The 20,630-nt window shown below is 38.0% G+C and overlaps 1 protein-coding gene across 2 annotated transcripts in view; it reads right to left on the minus strand.

Moving 5' to 3' along the window:
- The window catches only part of GLRA3 (glycine receptor alpha 3), a 142,575-nt gene that overhangs the window by 103,783 nt on the left and 18,162 nt on the right, over positions 1–20,630 (minus strand). For both annotated transcript variants that reach the window (XM_074951174.1, XM_074951175.1), the window contains exon 2: positions 11,042–11,169. In XM_074951174.1, the coding sequence (XP_074807275.1) occupies positions 11,042–11,169 (128 nt within the window). The remainder of the gene's footprint in view (positions 1–11,041; positions 11,170–20,630) is intronic.

Here is a 20,630-nt window from a genome sequence, read left to right on the forward strand (position 1 = left end):
CAATCAAAATATATTAACAGACTAAACGATGATAAAAACAAAGACTCAATCACTTGGGAAGAAGTAGACTACATTCAGGACTTTTTAAGTGATGCGGGAGTGTGTGCTGTTATTTTAACAGTTTAATAGATTTTTTCAGTTCATTTTTTTTCAAAGATTCATTAACTGTCCTATAATTTGTAGGAATCCCAATTAGGGCTCAGGAAAGAGAAGGGAGCTCATCAGGTCTTGAGGGAAGATGCCATGCAAAAGTGAATGTGCTTTTTGTTGAATTTGTACTATGTCATCTAAAACAATGTCCGTTTTAGTACAACTGAATATACATCATAGTCTTTCACAACAACCAGGAAAAAAGTAACTCTTTACTTGACAGATCTGCTATGTCTGAAACCTGTTTACTGCTTTTAGTAACAAAGGCACATTATTAGAGCTTTTTGCTCCTGTTAGCTGTGTTGGCTATTCAGTGCTAAGAAAAAAATAAGTTAGATTCTATTCTGCGACAGCCACAGAAATGGCACTCACCTGCCTCCACGGGTGAGGAAACTTGATAGGGCTGGCAGTGAAAGAGGACAGTCCCAGCAGTGAGCATCTGGTACAATTGGCGTGAATTTTTCAGAGATGATGTCCGATACAGGCACTAACATATAGCTACAGAATGTGAGGGAATGGTCTGGGCAGGAGTTGTGATACCAGACATAGTGGCTGAGTGGGGTGTGACCAAACTAGTTGCTGGCACCCCTTGTGGCCAGTTTCCAGTGTGGTTAAAAGGATAAAATAAAATGATTCTCAGAGGTAAAACACCTTGGATTTTAGTGATGGCCTTGGGCTCATGGAATAGAGTGGCATTTGGCCTTCACAGACTGAGGTTATATCTTGTTGCCTTCATAGGCAAGGTCCCCACCCTTCTGCACTCTGTCCCCCTTGCAGAGGGGAAAGGAGTATGCTAGGACTCAAAGCAAGCTGAGACCTTCGGGCTAGGCTGAGGAAAGCCTACCCTCAGTTACGTATAGTATGGGTCATGGGTAGTACTCCTCCCCGTGTTAAAGTTTAACAGAAGTTGCGGCATGCCACTTAAAGCCATCCATGTGTAAATCCTCATTTCACTGCTGTGTCCCTATTAGTTGTTCAGGATCCATTCCTGAAAACATTTACTACCAGGCATAGTCTTTCTACTATGAGTAGCTCCATTGAATACAATCAACAATTATTAACTTGCCCTGAATTTGCAAAGGATCAGTAATGGCAGAGCAATGCTTGTGAGTCTGATAGCTGACTTGAGAGCTGAATCATCTTCTCGTGCAAAAAAGGTTTTAAAATAATGTTAAACATGGCATTATGGGGTTTAATATTATAGTTTCTCAATTATTTCCATATCATAATTACTCTGTTAATTAGTGAAATTTTTTCTTCTAACTGGCAGCCCAATCATCAATATTATTATTTAACTCCGTTTGGAATTTGAAAACCAAGCTGGCTTCTTTTCTTGTTTCATATGATTACCAGTAGTAAGGATCCCAGATTTGGAATATAAGAACCAATCCTGCAAATTTACTAACAAAAGTAGTGTTGAACTATCCAGAGTAATCCCACTGAAGTCATAAGCAGCTCTGTCATTGCTGATGCTTCACTGCTCTCTGACATCAATGGGACTACTGCAGTAATAAATGTTTGAAGGATCAGCACCTTCATTAACAAAAAATTCTGCTCATGGTGCATGAACCAGAATAGAATCCAGCTCTCCTTTTTCTCAACTGTATTGGCTCTACAGTGAAGTACAGAAGCAAAAAAGCACTAAAATATCTCTCTCTGTTTACTTCACTGAGATGAGTACATACAGGAAGCAGATCTGTTGGGTAAGAAGGTAGCAATTTTTCAGTTAGTCACTTTGAATATGATGGCATTTAATTTACTAATTTAAAAATTTAAAGCTGCCTTATCTGATGTTTCAATGTAAGATATGACTGGGGCCAAGGAAGGGTGCAAGTAGTGGGAAGGTGATTTCACGGGATCATACTTAATGGCTGCCACTGGGTAGTGAAGTTATCCAATGTGTGTGCACAAGTAAATTCCAGTTCAGAGGGACATCACATTTTTATATACCTGTGCATTCTATCATTTCCAATTCAATACGCTCCTGTCTACTTCAAAAGATAACCCTATGGAATTTTATAGTGTACCCAATGGCATATCAGTTATTGAAGAAAAAGAACAAAATAATGCACAATTCCATCCTAGTAAATTGAACTAAACAATCTAGGATCACTTAGGAAAGTGATACATAGACTCACAGATATTCAGGTCAGAAGGGACTATTATGATCATCTAGTCTGACCTCCTGCACAATGCAGGCCACAGAATCTCACCCACCCACTCCTGCAATAAACTTCTCACCTATGTCTGAGCTATTGAAGTCCTCAAATCATGGTTTAAAGACTTCAAGGTGCAGAGAATCCTCCAGCAAGTGACCCGTGCCCCATGCTACAGAGGAAGGCGAAAACCCCCCAGGGCCTCTTGCTATCTGCTCTGGAGGAAAATTCCTTCCCGACCCCAAATATGGCGATCAGCTGAACCCTGAGCATGTGGGCAAGATTCACCAGCCAGATACCCAGGAAAGAATTCTCTGTAGTAACTCGGATCCCACCCCATCTAACATCCCATCACAGGCCATTGGGCCTATTTACCCATGAATAGTTAAAGATCAATTAATTGCCAAAATCATGTTATCCCATCATACCATCTACTCCATAAACTTATCGAGTTTAATCTTGAGGCCAAATAGGTCTTTTGTCCCCTCTGCTTCCCTTGGAAGGCTTCACTCCTCTAATGGTTAGAAACCTTCGTCTAATTTCAAGTCTAAACTTCCCAATGACCAGTTTATATCCATCTGTTCTTGTGTCCACATTGGTACTGAGCTTAAATAATTCCTCACCCTCTCCGGTATTTATCCCTCTGATATATTTAGAGAGCGCAATCTTATCTCCCCTCAGCCTTCTTTTGGTTAGGCTAAACAAGCCAAGCTCCTTGAGTCTCCTTTCATAAGACAGGTTTTCCATTCCTCGGATCATTCTAGTAGCCCTTCTCTGTACCTGTTCCAGTTTGAATTCATCCTCCTTAAACATGGGAGACCAGAACTTCACACAGTATTCCAGATGAGGTCTCACCAGTGCCTTGTATAACGCTACTAACACCTCCTTATCTCTACTGGAAATACCTCACCTGATGCATCCCAAGACCGCGTTAACTTTTTTCACGGCCATATCACATTGGCAGCTCATAGTCATCCTATGATCAACCAATACTCCAAGGTCCTTCTCCTCCTCCATTACTTCTAATTGATGCATCCCCACTTAATAACTAAAATTCTTGTTATTAATCCCTAAATGCATGATCTTACACTTCTCACTATTAAATTTCATCCTATTACTATTACTCACTCCAGTTTACAAGGTCATCCAGATCCTCCTGTATGATATCCCAGTTCTTCTCTAAATTGGCAATACCTCCCAGCTTTGTATCATCTGCAAACTTTATTAGCACACTCCCACTTCTTGTGCCGAGATCAGTAATAAAAAGATTAAATAAGATTGGTCCCAAAACCGATCCCTGAGGAACTCCATTGGTAACCTCCCTCCAGCCTGACAGTTCACCTTTCAGTATGACCCGCTGTAGTCTCCCTTTTAACCAATTCCTTATCCACCTTTCAATTTTCATATTGATCCCCATCTTTTCCAATTTAACTAATAATTCCCCAAAATGCCTTACTGAAATCTAGGTAAATTAGATCCACTGTGTTTCCTTTATCTAAAAAATCTGTTATTTTCTCAAAGAAGGAGATCAGGTTGGTTTGGCACCATCTACCTTTTGTAAAGCCATGTTGTATTTTGTTCCATTTACCATTGACCTCAATGTCCTTAACTACTTTCTCCTTCAAATTTTTTTCCAAGACCTTGCATACTCCAGATGTCAAACTATCAGGCCTGTAGTTACCCGGATCTCTTCCCCCCCCCACCCCTTCTTAAAGAGATGAACTCTCCAATCATATGGTACAACCCCTGAGTTTACAGATTCATTAAAAATTCTTGCTAATGGGCTTGCAATTTCATGTGCCAATTCTTTTAATATTCTTGGATGAAGATTATCTGGGCCCCCTGATTTAGCCCCATTAAGCTGTTTGAGTTTCGCTTCTACCTCAGATAAGGTAATATCTACCTCCATATCCTCATTCCCATTTGTCATGCTACCATTATCCCTAAGATCCTCATTAGCCTCATTAAAGACTGAGGCAAAGTGTTTGTTTAGAGATTGGGCCATGCCTAGATTATCCTTAACCTCCACTCCATCCCCAGTGTTTAGCAGTCCCACTTCTTCTTTCTTTGTTTTCTTCTTATTTATATGGCTATAGAACCTTTTACGATTGGTTTTAATTCCCTTTGCAAGGTCCAACTCTACTTGACTTTTAGCCTGTCTCACTTTATCCCTACATGTTCTGACCTCAATAAGGTAGCTTTCCTTGCTGATCCCTCCCATCTTCCACTCCCTGTATGCTTTCTGCTTTTTCTTAATCATCTCTCTGAGATGCTTGCTCATCCAGCTTGGGCTACAACTCCTGCCTATGAATTTTTTCCCCTTTCTTGGGATGCAGGCTTCCGATAGCTTCTGCAGCTTTGACTTGAAGTAATCCCAGGCCTCCTCTTCCTTTAGATCCATAAGTTCTTCAGTCCAATCCACTTCCCTAACTAATTTCCTTAATTTTCGAAAGTCAGCCCTTTTGAAATCAAAAACCCTAGTTGCAGATTTATTTTTGTTAATCCTTCCGTTCAGTTTGAACTGAATTAGCTCATGATCACTTGAGCCAAGACTATCCCCTACAACCATTTCTTCTATGAGTTCCTCACTACTTACCAAAACCAAATCTAAAATGGCATCCCCTCTAGTCGGTTCAGCAACTACTTGATGAAGGAATCCATCAGCTATCACATCTAGGAAAATCTGAGCCCTGTTATTATTATTATTGGCACTTGTCCTCCAGGTCTATATCTGGGAAGTTAAAGTCTCCCATGATCATGCAGTTTCCATTAATATTTACTTCATTAAAAACATTAAAGAGGGCTCTATCCATATCCATATTAGATCCCGGCGGTCTATAGCACACCCCAAGCACTATCACAGGGGACTTTTCTTCCCCAATGTGATTTTTGCCCAGACGGACTCTGTCTCATCCATTCCATCACTTCTTATTGCTTTACATTCTACCTCATCATTGATATAGAATGCTACTCCACCACCTTTACCTTTATTTCTGTCTTTCCTAAACAGCACATACCCTTCAATACCTGTAGTCCAGTCATGACTACTATTCCACCATGTTTCTGTTATCCCTATAATATCTGGTTTCACTTCCTGCACCAGTAGCTCTAGTTCCTCCATTTTGTTACCTAGGCTCTTCGCATTGGTGTACAAACATCTTAATTTTTGGTGTTTGGCCTCGCTCACATTCTTTACCCAATTAGGCATGGACATTCTACAGCCAGGGAATGTCCTTTATTATCATAGGTTAACAAATGTTCCTGCTTTCCTAAGTGATCCTAGATTGTTTAGTTCTATTTACTAGGATCTGAATCTAAATTTCTTAATATGATAAGTTAATGATACAGGTAGGAAATAAGAGGTGAGAGAAAAACAACAACATTTTAACTAAGTTGGGGTTGATAGCATGTGGAGTGTATTCCTATATTTTGTCAATGCACAAAGGAGAAATGGGAAGTAGGGACGCTTCTGTGATTCAAAACAAGCAGATTATTATTAGATGGAAGAAACCAAATGGACTTTAAAAAATTTTAATTAAGTAAAGCAAACTCCAAAGTGGTGTCACTTGCCATATAAGGAATGGCTAGGCCAGATGGGTTAGAATATGCACCCAGTATGGATCTTACTAGATGCTACATGAAATTCTTTTAAAAAGAAAAAAGTATGTCAATTTGTATCTAATGAAAATTAGAATTGTTGCCTATATTCTACGTCAATATGAGAAGTCCCTCTGTGGTAACTGCTAAACTGTTAGGCTTTATTCTGTCTAGATAGTGCAAGTCTAATCCTCTCACAGAATGTTGAGAATGGAAGGATTCTCACTTGACACTTCCACATTCAGATTTGGAGATCTATTGTTGGCTGGGTCACTGTTACTCTGACAGACAGGAAGAGAGCACTCTCTTCCCAGAGATTATCAGTATCAGAGTCTCCCTGGGTTGATTTAAAGAGTGAGGAAAAATTGCTGCATTCTAAGAAGTGATAGCAGGCTTAAGTATGTAGAAGATGGAGGCTACTTGCGGGGGAGGCAAGCTTGTTCCTACAAAGCTCTACATACAAGAGAAGCAACATATGACAAGAAAGATGGAAATAGTCAGATTGAACAAGACTCTTCTATCTCTTCCCAAGCTCCTGCACAAATTTGTTTTCTATATTCTCCAAAATACCAGGATGAGTCAGCTTTATCTTGTTTAACCTTGAAGAAGAAGTGCTTGCTTCTGTGACTAACTCAGAGTGAGGTGCAGGGAGAACAGGAGAATTCAGGAATGACAAAATGGGGCCAAGTGTCCTCTATGTCAAAACTTTATGTTCTTTTTGTGTAGTGTTCCCACTTGACCACCAAGTGATAAGAACAACTAACCCAAGTATTCCAGAACAGTATATCAGCTTTGAGAAACAGGGAAACACTGATTTTAATATTGTAAGTCAGAGTTACATTTAATACTTAAACATGTACTGTGTTTCCAAAGTATAATATTGTTGCCCTCTATTGCACTTCAGTGGCTATCTTAACAATACTTTCTCAGTGTTATGATGAAATACCTAATAAATAACTTTTGACTGATGTTTTTAAAAATAGTTATCGTTTAAAAGTAAACCATTCAATATTAAATTTTATATTAAGTAAGGCATCATGCTACTGTAAGTTTTCCTCAATCAGCAGAGATGTTGGAAATTATAAATCAAGTAATGACTGTAACGTTATCTGATTAAAATATAACTACGTAGAGAATTGTTGCTACCACTGTTATATAATTGCAACAAATCTTATGCAAAGTGTGTCAAGTAAGGTGTCACTAGAAAAGTTATGATTTGCTAAGCATGATTATGCTATTTGTATGCATGTATCATTTTTATATTTGAAGTAATGAGGATTGGCTCTATACCTGTATTTTAAATATGTTTGCTCCTGTGGAAACTCCCACAAGGTATTTAGCCTGCACACCTTGAAGGGACTATTCAAGTTAAGTGGCCCATCAAGGGACTCACAATGGACCATGAAAGACTCCCATCCATGCCTGATGGACTTTCATGTGAACAACTAGAGAATAGGCAATGGCCTTTGCTGTGACTAAGCGAAATCATGCATGGACATGTAACTTGCCCATGTGACTCCAAACACCATTTTTCTACCTGTATTTTTCCACTAGCTTTGTTGAGCACTTTGTTTAAAACAATGGATTTCCCTCTACATGGCAGAAGCTATAAAAGGCCTTGGAAACATCTCCATTTTGCCTCTTTCCTGCTTAAACCTCTGGACTATGATGAACTTGTACTAATGGGAGAATTCTAACCAAGGGAGTGAGGACCTTCCAGTGATTTGGAAGCAATCAGAGACTTAACAAGCCATCAGTTTATTCCATCACTGCTACAAGCCTGATCCAAGAACTTTGCATTTATTGTATGTACTTGATTCCTTTAACCAATTTTAACTACTCTGAAACTTTTCTTTCTATTTTCCATATATAAATGTTTAGATTTAGATACTAAAAGACTGTCAACAGCACCATTATTAGGTAAGATCTGAGTTGTATATTGACCTGGGTGTGTGGCTTGTCCTTTGGGATCAGAAGAATCTTTTATTTGATGAAATTGGTTTTAAAAGATCCACTCATCTTTAAGACTAGTATTTTTTGTGGAGATACAAGAACAGGAATGCCAGGGGAAACTGCTTTTCTGAATTCTTGTTTGCCAGTGTGGTGAAAAAGTTTACTTTTGTTGCTGGTTTGGTATATCTTATGGGAGAATAACCACCAGTTTTGGGGTGTGTCTGCCCTATTTCTCAGCAGTTTGTCCTGAATTTGGTATTCTCAGTTGTGACCCCTGGAGGCATGGTTACAATGACCCATTGCATTATTCCTGAAATAGGAATGTGAAGGGATGAGCTGTAGCTATGTACAAAAGGCATGTTCATGACAAAGAGCCTGATCCTGAACTCCTAACTTGTTGAAAACTCTGTATTCAGACACTGACAGCTTTGAATAGATATGGACTTCAGGATTGGACCCAGATTTGGAAGACAGTAATGCATTCATACCTAGAGCTTTTCATCACAACTGTAGGAGTGGAAAAAACATAACGGACTCCAAAGGCAAGAGTTCCTCTCCTCCTTTCATTGAGTGAGGCACTTCCTATGGTCAATTTTGGCATAGTCTTAAATATTCTATAACTAGAACAAACTTTTACCAGGGATTCTTCTCTTGTATTTTCATCCATACCCAAAGATGTTTCAGAATTTCCATATTTTAGAGTTAGAACTAATATTGCACCTCTTTGAAAATACTGCTTAATCCCTCTCTTCTATTGAACAAAAACATGATTATCTTGTGTATTACTTCACAAACACAAAGCAGTCAGAAACAAAGTGTAATTATGAAGACTAAGTATGACATGCAGTTGGTAGTCAAATAATATATTATCTGCAGTGTCTAGGAATTTTAATGAAAAAAGATTCAATTTCCTAATTATACCAGGGTTGATAGTCTGGGATTTTATACTAGTACTTGTTTCATATTTTAATTGTTGATAAATTACAAAGTCCAAATGGCAGGAAGTTCCACTTGTTCTTAGAGTAATAATAGCAAGAAAGTGGCAAAGTAGTTTAAGGAGATATTTATTTTTAGCGAACGATCTGAATCTTTCTTGGCAAATTTATTCAAATTGCTTAGCTGTCTAGAAAATTTACAAAGTACACTTTTAAGAAACAGCAAACCAATGCTGAATTAGGTTTTTGTCTCTTTACATTCAGATGGTTACCAAAAAACTCTCCCAGTCCTTTGAATTATATATTCAAGAAGCATAATACTGAATCCACTATTTTCTAAACATCTGCCCCTTCTACAAAATAGCCTCCTCAGAAGATTGTGATTGCATGGTGCCCATGACAAATTCCAAAATCCAATCCCCAAAGGAATTGCTAAGCTATAAGATCTTTGCTTTTATATACTCACCCATGGAGCTTTAGAAGATTCAAAGAAAAAGAGGAAAGAGATTGCATTGCTTGGTCTTATTTGCCTGAGGTCCTCTTTTGTGCAGCACCTTAGATTTAAAGTAAAGCTGTGCAGCACAAAAGAGGACCCTGGGCAAAAAAGACCAGGCAATGCAATCTAAAACTTGAAATTTACATGCTAAAGGGAATAGCTATGGTATATAGTTGAGAACACCTTTAATAAGGAGGCAAATAAATAGAAAGATTCCACACACACACAGGGAAGTAATCTTTTAAGTGGAACTTATCTGTTGTTATTGTGCAAGTTCTGTTTTACACCCAGGGTTTTTTTCCTCCTAAGCAAGAAGCCAATAGTGTCTATTCTCTGAGGGATGCAACTGGCAAGCAAGCAAGCAAACAATCTCTAAGGAAATTGTTTCATAGCCATAGCAAACGTATATTGATAAAAATAATACATATCTTTCTGGGTGGTTTGTTTGATGAATATTTTCTATACACATTTGTTGTTTAAACTAAGGTGTCAGGAATGTATTCTGAGAAATGTCACCTCTACTCACCTACTGCAAGATCCACGTTTCCAGATAGAAGTAAATCATTTGAGATTAGTTTTATTTACTGTTCCATTTTTTTAAGGTTGGTTGACTGGGAAGCAGTTTGACAGACAAACTCATTCTTCTCTTGCCAACCAGATCCACTGGGCAAATCATGGCAAAGGAAAGTAAATAAATAGCATCCAGGACCAATAACTTCAGGGATTTAGCTAGTCAAGTTTCTGAGCACTGGTGAAATTAAAAACATTTTAAAATGCAATGATGAACAAGAGGTGAGACTGAAATGGGTGGTGAGATAGATGACCTGAGAAGGTAAACATGGAGGGAGTCCTGGCTGCTGATTGGAAACAGCCTCTGGCAGAAATGGAGATATTTTCTGTAAATCAGGTTATCATGAAAAGAGAGGACAGAACACCTCCTGAAAACAGGAAAAAGGGCACTAATGAGGAAAAATTAATGCAAAGGAACACTAGTATGGGGCTTTATTTGCAGGAGATTTTTCCCTCCACATACAATCTGCATTTGAAAAGTATTATTTTATTTTACTGAAGGTACAAATGGTTAACTTGATTAAAAATATTTTTAAATTGTTTCATAAATTTATCTAGAATTCTTAAATTCTGAAAGGTTAAGAACCCCCTCTCCCCCCCCCCAAGTTTCAACATTCTACCTAAGCAAATAGAGGGTCACAGAGCTTGTTGGAAGCCTATTAAAAGGGTGACAGAAGACTACTGGTGAGCCATGGGTACAGTCAGTGACAGGAGGAGGATAGCGCCTAATGTTTTCTATCTTAAATGCATTCACCAACTACACAGTACGCTTGTTATCATTAGCACTAGTATTACAGTGGTCCTAGATGCTGTACAGACATACAGGAAGTACTTTGGTACTAATTATTTAGATTCATGCACATCTCTATTTGATTCATGAGCATACACCAGAAATATGAAAAAAAATGTAGCTGTGAACATCTTATGTGTTCCTTTTAGTTCTTTAAATTATACTATATACATATCAAACTAAAATATTAAAAAGAATACTCAACTTTAGTAGCATTTTGGCACCTACCCAAACTTCAAAACAATAGACCATGTTTTTGCTGAAATTTGAATGATCAAAGTCAAGGTTAGCTGAGCATGGTTGAGTACATTTGTTTTGCTTTTAATTTTTCTCCAAAACACACATTTACACCAAAGACAATGTTAGATTAAAGTGAATTAGTTTTCAAAATTACCTTTGAAATTTGGTCTGATTCTTGCATCATAGCCTGACATCCTACCCATTAATTTATCCAGGAAATCAGATGGTGACATTGGCATGCTACGAGATCTTGCACTGTTTGTTTCCTTTGTGGCTACCAAACTAAAAACAAAAACAAAACTTTATTAGTCATAATTTTTAGTAATAATTAAGTACCTAACAACTTAGTCATTTTGTTCATCAGTATTAAAGCAGATCAATTCAAAGGTAAAATTGTATTTTTAAATTAAACATTAACAATAACAGAATTATTTTAATTTGGATATGGGAAAACAGTATGCTCTTATTATATCCATTGTTAGATATCTATTTTTTTCTAAATGTCTGCCAAACTGCATTGTGATCACATTTTTTGTGTGTTCAGGATTCTCAAAATTAACCATATTTCTAATCAACCCTCATTGATTTGTTCCACAAAATTGCAATAGTAAATAATGTCAACTACACAAATATCTATAAACCTGGAATGCCATGATTTGGAAAGTGCTCTGTGATTAATCTGTTTAACTGGGTTCTTTATAATGGAAACTTGCATTAGAGAAACTTAGATTGGGATCTTTCATGTTACTTTGAACAGACACACCCCTTTTTTGTACCATTGATTGAATGTTTGATGGTGATATCTATGCAGATGAAACCAGGTAATTCATTGGCAAATTTATTCCATAATATTATCAATGGAGGTTCATTTTTCTTTAAAAACAGAAGTGACTTCTGCAGTGGAAGAAAAAAACCTAATGAAAGGAACTATCTTAGGGCAAACTTCTCCTCTCAGGTCCACATGGCAAATGTCATCTCCTATAGTCTGCTCTGTCTAGATATATGAAACTCCCATGGACATCCTAAAGGGTGCTCTGCTCATATCAAGAGAGCAGAATATAAGCACAGAGATCAACCATGGGGATCCTAAAAAAATAGAAAATTAAATCAAACTGGTAAGTAAATATATGAAATTATAGATATATAAAATTATTGTAAACAACTGATCTTTGATATTCTGTGAAACTATAACAAAGTGTCTGGTTCTAGGATCCTGAGAAAAGATGAAGAGTTCTTCTGAATTACCCTGATCTCAGATTTTAGGACAGTGCATAGAGAAATAAATATCTTCTGCTGACTCACCCTGATGTCAGACAATTGAGTCCTATTAGTGTCAGCTGATTATCAGGTAAGGATTTAAGTGTCTCTTCAAGGCAGAAGAAACTAAGGGTAGGAATGGAAAACCCATAGGAACCTTCAAAATCATTAAAATCTTGGGCTGAGGTTTATGTAGCTTAACAATAAATGAATCCTCAGCAAGGGAGTAAATTTGGACCAGCTTCTGTATGTATACTGCTTTAGGAGAAAATTGGGAATACCAGTTTGTTATAGAAACTTTTGTTTTTTCTTTCAAATTAAAATGTCTGTGGACCCATTTATTTGTCCCCTAATTATTGACTGCATGGCTAAAACACTTCTGAGGTCTTTAGTCATATGTCATTCTCCTGAGTAAGCACTGAGGGATTTTGTTCTTTAAGAATAACTTCACTTGAGAACATATATTTTAAATAAAATTGTGTGGACAAATATTAGTTGAACAGTAAAACACCTGTTGAATTCAATAGGACCAGAACTGGTAGGTCAAAAGTGGGGTCTTAGGTCTTGGTAGCTATGCCTACGCTGAAGCTGGCAGGTATGATTCTAAGCCTGGGTAGATCAAGCAGTGCTAGCACTGCTTGATCTACCACACTAAAAATATTAGTGTGATGCTGAGTCCAAACTCGGGTGACTAGCCTGAGTCACTGTCTGTGCTGCAGCATCGAAACTGCTATTTTAGTGCACTAGCTCTGTTCAAGATGTCGTGAATCTGTCTAACCATGCTGGGAATCACACCTTCCAGCTGCAGTGTAGTCATTCCCAATGAGCCCTAACTGATTTAACTCTGGGCTTGTCTACGTTAAAAAAACGTTAAGGTTGCAAAATCAAACACTCAAAGCTCTTCTTCATAAATGCCAGAATAAAAATGGTCTGTGAGGCATTATGATGCAATCTCCAATTACATACTCACATACTGTATTTTCCTGCCTCATTTGGTGTGCAGAATGGACAGTACACTGAGAAAGAATCAGGGTTGTGTAGCAAATGAGGCTGTTGTCTGTAGTATTTCCACCTCATTTGTGGTAGTGGTTGGAAGTCATGTAGTGAATGAGACAGGATTGCAGGAAGAGAGAGATCAGCTGTTTGTTGAGGTTTCCATTATGTTGGATTGCAATATCATAAAAACAGCTATTCATGCAGGACTGTCATTGCATCTGAACCAGAACTGAAAAATTGGTGCCTGCCTTTTGTGGATCTAGTATGGAAGCAAAAGCAAGGGGATAGCTTCTGAATAAGGGATTTAAATATGATCCCTTATCTCTCAGCTGCAATTTAATTAGAAAGGGTTCAGATTCCAGGTTCTGTTTTGACCCATTCCTGAAAAGAGAATACTACATCATATGGATATAGTGAGGCCTAAAGTTTATAAAACACTTTGGAAAAGTCAGAAGAAAAATAATACTTTAATAGCACTACATATTTTCATATACACATGTGATATTACATTAAAGCTTTGCACTTGTATAATGCCTTTCATGTCAAGATCTGAAAGTTCTTTAAAAACCTGAATTAATCGAATAGCGTAATACCATTGTAACATAGGCATTATTCCTATTTTACAGACTGGAAAACAAACCCAGAGAGGGTACATGACTTGCCCAAGATCACACAAGAATTGTGTGGCAAGGCCAACAATAGAATCCAGTTCTTCTGGTTGTTAGTCCTGTACCTTAAAAACCACATATACTGTAGGCCTAGTCATTTTAATAACTCCATTGCAGGTCACTTTTACTTATTGTAACACTGGCTAGTGGAGCAGTAGAAAATACTGTTAGAGGCATGGTATTTTTGGACAGGAAAAAACAAACAGTACAGAGGAAAAATATAAGGAAATAATGAAATATGTATTGCTCCTGGATACTCCACTGTTAAGAATTCCCCAGTTATGTCACACGTTGTCTCTAAAAATAAGCCTCTGTTTGCTAAGCAGCTGCACACTATGAATATATTCTCCCTTCACTCAATATAAATATAGCTCCCATTAGTGTTAATGGGAGCTCAGCACACACATCAACAAGAGAATAATCTTCCCTTCACTACACACAGCTACTGTACATTGGCAGGAATGACTTTCTGCATATCTACAGGGAATACAGATTTTCTTTTGTTCTATGAGCTGGTTCTTTCAAGAATTTTATCTCTCTCTGGTTCCCCAATGGCCAGGGTTATAAGAATTTAGTGTGATCAAAACTTTGCATTCCATGGGACATTCAAAAGCAAGGTACAAAAGATTGTTGCATAAATTTAAACAATGCAACTTTAAGTCACCAGCCTATGAGAGAAATTTAACACTAATTGTTTTTTCCTAGACTTCCCAGTGCCTCAGCTTTTATCGGAGATAGACCACCATTAGGAGTAACAGTGAGAGTAGTTCAGTCTCCATACCTATTCACTTCCTGTTACTGGGACTATCAACATGGGTACTAATTGTGATGGTGGTTGTGTGTCATGGATACCTGTCAGCTGTATTTAAACATAGCTACCAAACAAACCAGATGGTAAAAACTTCCAGCTTAGGGCCAGATTCAAACCACTTATCTAGTTATTTATATTTCTTGAAAGTATCTTGGATGTGGGTGTTTGTAAGCTACAGCTGGTCAAATACCTAACAACTGATTTGTTATATAAACTATTGGACAGAAGGGAAAAAAAAGTCAAATAATGAAACTGAAGCATAGTATTTGACCAGTTCTATTCAAAATATAGAACCTAAAAGAGTGGTGGTGAGGGGATTCTCCATCCAAATGACTTGCCACATTAAACAATCCTGACTAGAAAAGTGGACTTTCCAACAACATGACAATTACTGTTGTCCTCTGACCACTCTCTCTCTCTCTCTCTCAGCTGAATTGTGGTGGCTGTGCACTCCACTCTGGCAAATAAAGGATTAAAAAGAGCTTGGAGGTGGGATTGGGCCCAATTTCATTTCAGTCCCAGCTGAGAAGAAGGGACTCCCTAAAACCAGGCACAATGCAAAGTAGGAGGAAGACTCTGGAGTGAGGGGGGGGGGGGTTAGAGAGGCTGGGAATGGCCAGGAGGAAGCTCCTCATTAATGTGCTGGGAGGAAGCTGCACAAGGAGACAGAACTTCAGAGCAGCAGTAGCAGAGGCGGCAGCTCTGTAAGAGAAATTGATAAACAGGGGAAAGGTAGGAGCAGCCCAGGGAAGCAACAAGAGATTGTAAGGAACAATCCTTCCCTTCCTGTTATGAGCTGGATGAAACCTCATTATGGGTGGAGTCAAAATCTGGTTCAAAGTGATGCATGAATGTGCCCTTCAATTAGATAGTTATAAGAGGAAGGTAAAGGGGCCACACCTACAACAAGGCTTAATAGTCTGCCCAGAAACTAGCACCATGTTAGCGGAGAGATTCCGCTGGATATTGTGACCAGGTGTGTGAAAGAACACAAGAATAAAGAGAGAGGCAAGAAAACCAAGCTATAGCCTGTGAGCAGGATGTGACCCTGGAAAGAGCTAGAGACAGCTTTTGGGTTGGCTAAAAAAACTTGGGGGCTGGAAGCTAAGAAATTGCTCCTTTTGTTGTGGGTTCCTCTTGCATTTGGAGAAGCAGGACTTTGTACATTTCCTATAAAGAAACAAGATTGCATCAAAGAACACCAGACTTCATCAATTCTACTTCTAACTGGAACATCCCCAGTACCCTGACATTTGACTAACTGCTTGAATCCGAAAAATGGCAACATGCCTCACACAGTGTTCCTGGGATGGAACTCAGAGGAAAGGATGAGCCTGGGTTCCCCTTCCTCAGCAAGTAGGGACATTCAAACCTCAGGAGTATGAGGCAAAGATCAACAAGCCCCAAACAGAGGCAAAGGGCCTGACACAAAGGCCCATCAGATTTTGAGTATTTTATGTTTGTATTTTTCTGCTAATCTGGAAGGGGAGCTGAACTTGAAAGATGATCTTGCTGGATGGCTGGGCCACAGAAACTGCAGATTACCATAGAACCAGAATAGCAGAAAATAGAGGCTGCTAGAATACAATGCATCCTAGTTCGAGGGAGTGTTGTTGCAGTGCGTTCCCCCCATTATGCCATCCTTCCCCTAACAACTGGAAGAAAAGGAGATGAACAATACAGCTTGCCTTGAAGGTCAACAAGACTGGGTTTTGACAGAAAGAAAAAGGGAGAGCATCCCAAAATAAAGGATCTTACATGGAAAATATTTCACCAACATACAACTCTGTTTTGAATCGAGACTGTTAGCTCAAACACCTTGCTGATTCCAATGACAATGAAATTACACAGGGAGAGAGAAGGTCCCTCAAGTAGCCAGGACCCAGACTCTTTAGAACCTTTCAAGGTCACGTTCAGCATCCTAATCACCACTTAGAAATTGAGAATTGACTTACTAATGATCTATAAGTACCAACCTAGAAAGACCATTTATGATTAAAAAGATAAAAGGCACAACAAGATCCAGTGACTGGATGCTGAAATTAGACAAGTTCGGGTTAGAGATAAGGGGCATGTTTTTAAACAGTGAGGTAATTAATCATTGTAACAATTTGCCAATGGATGTAGTAGATTCTCCATCACTTGACGTTTGTAAATCAGGAGTTGAATGCCTTTTAAAAAAAAAAAAAAAAAAAAAAGCTCTAGCTCAACTATAAGATGTGGGAATGATGCAGGAATTACCGGGTGAAAATCTTTGGCCAGTGCTATACATGAGCTCAGACTTCATTATCGTAATAGAGCCTTATGGCCTTAAAATCTAAGGCTCTATAATTGTCAGCTGGGGCAGACTGACTCAGATTTTCAAAAGGATCATAAACTTGAACATCAGATTTAGCAGTAGGCAAAAACTGAGATGTAGATGTGCAGATGGTATTTGGACTTACAAATCATGCAGTTAGGTGCTTTATTAAGCTCTAATAAAAGTGTCCTATTTCAGGCATATGAACTTCTGAAAATTTGTCTGGAAAAGAACATCCTTTACTGCAATTTTGATAGTTCCATTTCCCCCTCAAAATATCTGTGAAAATATTACATCATAGTTGCTGTAGTTCATGCTACAAGCCTTTTTTGGCTCCCCCCACCCCCCATTTCTATTCAGAGTGGAGTACGGTGTCAATCTCAAATTTACTGAAAGGGATAACTTTAGGACTCTGTGAGCCGTTGTACCCCAATTAGTTCCCTCAGAATCTGTCACACCTCTGTTGTGAAGGACAGTATACAAAACTATTAAACAATTTAATTTGTGGCTTCATTGGTAGTTTCCTCTTTCTTTTCTGATAAATTATTTCGGTATCGTCTTTTGGAAATTTTATGCCTATATTTGTACTGTGTGTCAATTTATCCACTTCTTTATCATTATGATTTTTGTCATCAGAAAATCATAGCTTCTTTCTCCCCCCATTAGCATCTAAAGAACAGAGTCTTTGAGCCATTGAAAAAGTTATGAATATTTGTGTTTTAAAGTACAGTGTTGACTGCAGAACCATCTTGTGATGCTGCTGTGCACATAATAATGGATCAATGGCTTTTTCATTTTATTATTTAGCCTGTTCCTTGGAACAGCAAGTGTAACTCAAGGCCCTGGAGCTATGAGAACTTTATTTTGTGGTTCATTTTATTCTACTGATCTTTGAAAGCTTTTAATACAGTGTATATTAAAAAGGTTTACAGAGGAAATTAACTACATATTCATGGGGAAGTGACTATGCAAAAGCGGCAGCCAGCCATTATGCACTCAATTGCATCTCACAAACAGCAGTACCACAAGCATTTCTGCAAATTAATCTGAGCTGATATTAATTTATTGGATCACTCATGATTAAAATAAGGATTACATTGATTTAATCCCAAGAATACGTCCCTTGAGTCTACGGTTGTAGTGAGTATAATGGTGACAAAATTCATCAATATAAAAATGTGCCTAAGAAAAGAGAACACTTTCAGCAGGTCCTTTTTTAATGCAATCCTCCAATCTGATTGCAACTGATTAGTTCTGCACAATCATATTTTTTAAATATCATTCATAGTTAAGCAAACTGGTTTGAGTCATTAACTGCTGCATAAATAATCTCTAGAGACTGATATAATCAAAGTTACTGCATGATTATAAAACTAAACTATGGAGTAACTAGTGATCCATGCTGATAAAAGGCATGAAAACATCATACAAGAAAACTGTAAAAGGAGTACTTGTGGCACCTTAGAGACTAACACATTTATTTGAGCATAAGCTTTCGCGAGCTACAGCTCACTTCATCAGATGCATCTGATGAAGTGAGCTGTAGCTCATGAAAGCTTATGCTCAAATAAATTTGTTAGTCTCTAAGGTGCCACAAGTCCTCCTTTTCTTTTTGTGAATACAGACTAACACGGCTGCTACTTTGAAACCTGTAAAAGGAGACTCAGTAATAGCAGATATACAACAAAAACAAATGTTATCTACAGTAGAAATAGTCAGTATTTAAACCTTCGGTTTCTGACTAACATGCAGATTGGATTTTTGTTGATGTTGATTGGCTATGTGAAGTCTGGGCACCTATTTGACTTTTCAAAGTCCATCTACCCCATCTTGTCAATTGGTGGCTGCAGATGTGTGTTGTGTTGAGCCAGCTCTGTGCAGATAGCTGGCTCGACAGATGTCAATCCAACTGCCCAAAGAGACCACAGACTTGGTTCAACAGTGAAGACGCTTAGCCAGGTTTATAGTCAATGAAGCATGATCCTAGCTCCCCAATTCAATGTCTACAGTTACACTAGTACATGCATGCTTGTTACAATGGACTCGGCTCAGTGAACGATGGGGCTTTCCATTCCCTCCTAGGCAATGGAAAGACACCACCTCTGTGACCCCTCTTTTATACATTGATGTAAACAAGTTACATATTGACCCTCTGACATGGTTAGTTACCACCATTTAATTCATACATCTTGGTTCATTCAAAACATCTCTGTCCATCACCCTGTCATCCTGACCTTATCTTTCAGATGGATCAGTGTGTCTTTGTATCATCTTTGGGGAATGTGTTTACACCATATCTTGGTATCACAGTGCTCTGGCACTACCCTTCTGGGATGTGTTTACGTGAATACTTAGTGCCTTGGAGTGCTTCTCTTTTTGTAATGCCAGCCATGTTCTCCCCAAGTTCATGTACTGGATAGCGAACCTGCAAGCAAGCATCTACTTTGTAACAGGGCCTGACTTTTGCTCATATCTTGACTCTTGCTAACTTTGCTTTATCTCAGCAGGGCTTAACTTTTGTTCAGGCCTTAGGCCTTACACCAGGCCTCTCATACTACACCTCATGTCTCAGGCTCTCTCTTTCTATACTCTTTCCAGAGTATACTACACTACAATTCTACAATCAAAGAGAGCAACTTTGGCTAAAAATTGATCATGGATCAATGGTGATATAAAGGCATTAGAAATTTTAAAAAAATATCCCCATAGTGGAGGGAAAAGGGAAATAGATAGCAATCAATACAAACTAGAAGTTATGAAAGTGAAGAAAATTGATAAGGGAACCTAAAAACATCAGGGCAAAATCCATGGCTGGCAGAGATAAGGACAATTAAAAGGATGCTTTTTAATGTATATTAGGAACAAAAGAAATCCTAGCAATAGTATCCCCATTGCTAGATGGAGATGCAAATTGTTAATGATTCAGGGGAATGATAAATAATATTTCTGTTCTGTATTTGGAAAGAAGCAGGATGATGTACTTGTATCACATGAGAATGATGACATACACTCCAGTCCATTCGTAACGGAGGAGAATGTTGGACAATATCTGCTAGGGAAAAATATTTTTAAAATTAGCAGGGTTGGATAAATTTCAGCCAAGAGTCAGTAAAAGAGTTGGCTGAAAGAGCTCTCATCTTCTGATGTTAATTTTTAATAAAACTTGAAATATCAAGGAAATTCTAGAAGACTAGAAAAGTGCTAATGTTGTACCAATATTCAAAAAGTGCATGCCAGATGACTTGAATAACTACACGTCATTTAGCCTGAGATCAGTCCTGAGCAAAGTAATGGGAAAAAATGGTACATGATTCAATTAATAAAAAAATTAAATGATAGGAATATAATTAATGCCAGTCAACATGCTTTTACGGAAACTAAGTTTAACAAAACTGATTTAATTCTTGCATGAGATTACAAGGTTGATTGATAAAGGTAACTGCACTAATGTAACGTATTCAGTCTGTCGTAAAACATTTGTCTTAGTCCCACATAACATTCTGATTAAAAAGTTAGCACTATACTAGTGTAAGATCACGTATTAAATGGATTAAGACCTGGTTAACTGACAGTCTCAAAAAGTAGTTGTCATTGGGGAATCATCACTAAATAAGAGTAGTTCTAGTGGAAAAGATAAGACCAAGGGGGGATATGATAGAGGTATATAAAATCATGAGTGGTGTGGAGAAAGTGAATAAGGAAAAGTTATTTA

The sequence above is a fragment of the Natator depressus genome, chromosome 4 (genome assembly GCF_965152275.1).
Source record: "Natator depressus isolate rNatDep1 chromosome 4, rNatDep2.hap1, whole genome shotgun sequence".
Taxonomy (NCBI): domain Eukaryota; kingdom Metazoa; phylum Chordata; order Testudines; family Cheloniidae; genus Natator; species Natator depressus.